The 4,482-nt window shown below is 43.6% G+C and overlaps 1 protein-coding gene across 1 annotated transcript in view; it reads left to right on the forward strand.

Annotated features, from left to right (window-relative positions):
- The first annotated feature begins 218 nt into the window (after positions 1-218).
- Positions 219-4,482, forward strand: part of shroom4 (shroom family member 4) — a 100,339-nt gene continuing 96,075 nt past the window's right edge. The window contains 1 exon segment of the mRNA XM_053343166.1: positions 219-359. Within this exon segment, the coding sequence (XP_053199141.1) occupies positions 237-359 (123 nt within the window). The 5' untranslated portion in view covers positions 219-236.

The following is a 4,482-nucleotide window of genomic DNA, read 5'->3' on the forward strand; positions in this document are numbered from 1 at the left end:
TTTCCACCGCCATTTTCAGTCATTTCTTCCCAGAGCTTGACACTCCTTTAAAAACTTTTTTGCCCTCCCCCTTTACATCCATTCCCATTCGTTGTTGTTGTTAGAGCGGTGATGGAGACACGGAGGAGCTGTTACCGGCACCCGCTAAGTTAAGCTTGAACCCGTAAAAAAAGAAGGCGAGTCGTGGAGAGAAAGAGAAAGATAAAGAAAGAGAGGAAACTAGACGGAGGCACAAAATGGAGACGGTGGAGCAGCTAGTTTCCTTTCTCCACATTCAGGTCCAGTTGAACGGGGGCGCGCCTTGGGGGTTCACGCTGAAAGGCGGACTCGAGCACGGCGAGCCACTCATCATCACTAAAGTAAGTTGTGACATTACTGACATCATGTTATAGATAAATATCACTTAAATTAGCTTAAAAATGACGTTAAAAGTGCACTAAAAATAAAAATAACCCCCAAACTACCTCATGATAACGTTTTAAGAGAGTTTAAGAGTTTATTTGTAGAGTTTGGGCTTCATATTTGCACATAATTACACTTCATTTAGCTTTATATGTTGCATTGCATGTTGTAATGGTTGTTGTTGTTGATAAATATCACTTAAATTAGCTTAAAATGACTTTAAAGGTGCTTCCAATGCACTCAAATTTAAAATAACCCCACTACTGTAAAGTTTGGGTTTCATATTTGCACTTTATTTAGCCTTATATATGTTGCATAGCATGTCGTAATGGTTGTGGCTGTTGCAACACTCAAGTACCAACCAAAACAGGCAATTGTGGTTAAGTTGCAGACTTTGTGTGGTTTTGCTTTCTCATTCTAAGTGTGCTTTGGGTTGCTAAACTTGCAATCCCATGCACATAACAACAACAAAAAAACACCCACAAAAATGCTTGTTTCTTTCTCTTCTATATTAAAATCTGGAGTATTGCAAGATTTAAAGCATCCTCTCTCTCTCTCTTCCTCCATCCTCCATCCTCCTCCTTCTTCCTTTTCCTCCTTCTGTTGAGAATAAAAAAGTTATTGTCTAAAAAAGCTGCAGCAAATATCCGGAGAGATGTTTGAGGTTTGTCAGCTGTCATTGTCTATGAATACAAAAAAAAAAAAAAAAAGCACATCCCCCTTTTTTAAAATAATCCGATTCCCTTGAGGATCCTCAGGCGAAATGAGTCTCTGTTCTTTCATATCCTCTTGTTACTTCATTGAGTGGAAGTCAGCCCCCCCCCAACCCCCCCCCCCCCCCCCCCCAAAAAAAAAAGAAAAAAGTGTTGACAGACGACTGCAAACTGGCTTCAGATGGTGAAATTTGGGAGCAAGTAATGATTTATAGGGACGTGGGTAAGACTGTGACTGACAGCATCTTTATGAATGAGCTTGTGTTTCTTGCAGGAAGGAAGAGAAAGAAAGAAAGAAAGAAAGAAAGAGAGAAAGAAAGAGATTGAATGTGCAAAATGTCACGTATTTGTGTCACTGTTACCACGTATTGTGCCTACAGATTTCTTTTTTTCCGTCGTGACCTCGTGCTCGATAAAAAGTTGTTGTGGTGGTGGTTATATAGGGGGGGGCAGATCGTTTCCTCTCCTCCTCCCTTCCTCCTCCTCTCCACCTCTCCACCTCTCCTCCCACTCGCTCTCGGCCTCCTCTCCTCTTCTCACGGTTTCACACGCGGCGGGCGGCAGCGAGCGAGAGGCTGCTGGAAGTTAAAGGAAGGGTGTCTGTTGAGTTACTGCAAGTAATTATTGGTGTGTGTGTTCTCTGCCTACTGGGGGTGGTCTCTCTCTCTCTCTCTCTCTCTCTCTCTCTCTCTCTCTCTCTCTCTCTCTCTCTCTCTCTCTCTCTCTCTCTCTCTCTCTCTCTCTCTGCTGTGTGTGTGTCTCAGTCTCTCTCTCTCTGTCTCTCTCTCTCTCCCTCTCTAACTCTCTTTCTGTCTGTCCCTCTCTCTCTCTCTCTCTCTCTCTCTCTCTCTCTCTCTCTCTCTCTCTGTCCTCTCTCTTTCTCTCTCTCTCCCCTCTCTCTTTCTCTCTCTCTCTCTCTCTCTCTCTCTCTCTCTCTCTCTCTCTCTCTCTCTCTCTCTCTCTCTCTCTCTCTCCTCTCTCTCACTCTGTGTGTGTCCAGTCCAGTGCATAAGTAGGGCGAGTGACATGCAACCTCTGCTCTCTCTCTCTCTTCTCTCTCTCTCTCTCTCTCTCTCTCTCTCTCTCTCTCTCTCTCTCTCTCTCTCTCTCTCTCTCTCTCTCTCTATTTCGGCCTGTTCTGTTGAGAAGTCCCAGCAGCAGCAGCGGTGGCGGCGGCGTAAATGTTGGGCCGGCGTGCATCTATATTCACCGCAGCAGCAGTAACAGCAGCAGCGGCGAATGGAAAAGCCTGGCTCAGTCATCTGGAAACACACACACACACACACACACACACACACACACAATCACACACACATGCAGTAACACAGCCCCTGGGAAAATGTGACTGGGACTGCTAGAGAAGATAAAAATCAAACCGAGCTCTATGGCTGTTTTGTGTCCAGTGGCTAGTTAAAACACACACACACACACACACACACACACACACACACACACACACACACACACACACACAATAAAGTAGCTCAGGGCCGGGCGGTGAGTGCTGGACGGGGAACTGAGGTGCAGAAAAGTGTTAAAAATGTTTAATGATTAAGTGTTAAGTCCTTGAAGGAAAAGACAGAAAAGTGGAGGTGGACACACACAGACACACACGGACACACACACACACACACACACACACACACGGAAACACACACACACACGGACACACACACACACACACACACACACACAGAGAGAGAGTAAAGGTAAAAGACAAAGACATGAGCGTGTATAATGTGTTTTAGGTTTTCGCGAGGGCCACATAGAGTTTCCATCAACCTACACACACACACACACACACACACACACACACACACACACAGGTTTACTGTGTCTGTATGGACCACAGCTGAATACAGTCGTAATCCCCTCACTTCCGAGAGCGAGAAAGAGAGGGGGACGAACATGTGTGTGATGTGTGAGTGATTTTGGGGGGGGGGGGGGAGAGAGGTGAGAGAGGGAGAGAGGGGGAGAGGGGGGAGAGAGGGAGGGGGAGAGAGGAGGGGGGAGAGAGGGAGGGAGAGAGGGAGGGAGAGAGAGAGAGAGAGAGAGAGAGGAGAGAGAGAGAGAGAGAGAGAGAGAGAGAGAGAGAGAGAGAGAGAGAGAGAGAGAGAGAGAGAGAGAGAGAGACTTCATTTTAACCTCTTACATTCTGTTCAGGGTCTGATTTGACCCAGTTTTGCAGTTAAGAGGAGAAAACACACCTCAAAACTTTACCTTTAGCCAGAAAATTTGCTGACTTTACAAATTTTTGACCCAGAATATACAAACATGGAAATATTTATACTTTTTAAAACCCATTATGCTGTTTTTGACCCATATTTGCTCAAAAATTCAAAAAACACCATTCATAAATACAGTTTATTCTTATTTAATGTAATAAATTGATGTTTTATAAAGTTATATTGGCTCTAAATAAAGTCTCTCTGCTCTCTGAAAGCTTCATTCAGGATTAATCATCAATTAATTAATAACTGATGAGGTATTTGTGATTGGTTTGTGCTTCAGACGTTATGTATAGAGACTAATTAATTAAATGCTATTTCTCATCATGTATTGACACATATGGGTCCGAACTATCAACCAGCCAATGTGTCTTTAAAAAACAGTGAATCAGCAGTTTTTGGAGCTCATTATGAAACAATCAGTAGAAGTTTTGAATTTTTATTATTAATTAAATCGTATATCAAGCATCAATTTTTTTTAAAAGCCAAAAATTTCTTTGTCCCAGATTCTCAAAGTGATGATTTTCTACTGTTTCTTTCATCATAAATTGAAAACTTTTTGGGGTACCGTCCCGTTACCGTCTTCTTCCGCTTATCCGGGGTCGGGTCGCGGGGGCAGCAGCCTAAGCAGGGAAGCCCAGACTTCCCTCTCCCCAGCCACTTCGTCCAGTTCTTCCGGGGGGATCATCACTTGAGTCTCTCCAGCGTGTCCTGGGTCTTCCTCTGGGTTTCCCTACCGGTGGGACGGGCCCTGAACACCTCACCAGGGAGGCGTCCGGGGAGGCATCCTAATTATTCTTTTTGGGGGTTTCAGGCTGTTTAATTGGACAGTTTGGAAGATCCAAGACTGTAATATTTATTAAATTATAGAAAAATAATCGTTAATTGGATCCACAATGATACGATTATTCTCTCGATTCATTGATTAGTAGTCGTTTTGATCTATAAAATACCAGTTTTACAACCCAGAATATTCACTTTACCACCAAAGACGACTAAAAAAACCTGAAAATACTCCCATTTAAGAAGCGGTTACAAGCGATTTCTGACATATTTCTTTAAAAAAAACAACTCAAAATGATGATCAAAGCAGGTATTGATCGACTAATCTATTGATCGGCTAATTGTTGCAGGTCTAG

This window comes from Scomber japonicus, chromosome 22, assembly GCF_027409825.1.
Source record: "Scomber japonicus isolate fScoJap1 chromosome 22, fScoJap1.pri, whole genome shotgun sequence".
Taxonomy (NCBI): Eukaryota; Metazoa; Chordata; class Actinopteri; order Scombriformes; family Scombridae; genus Scomber; species Scomber japonicus.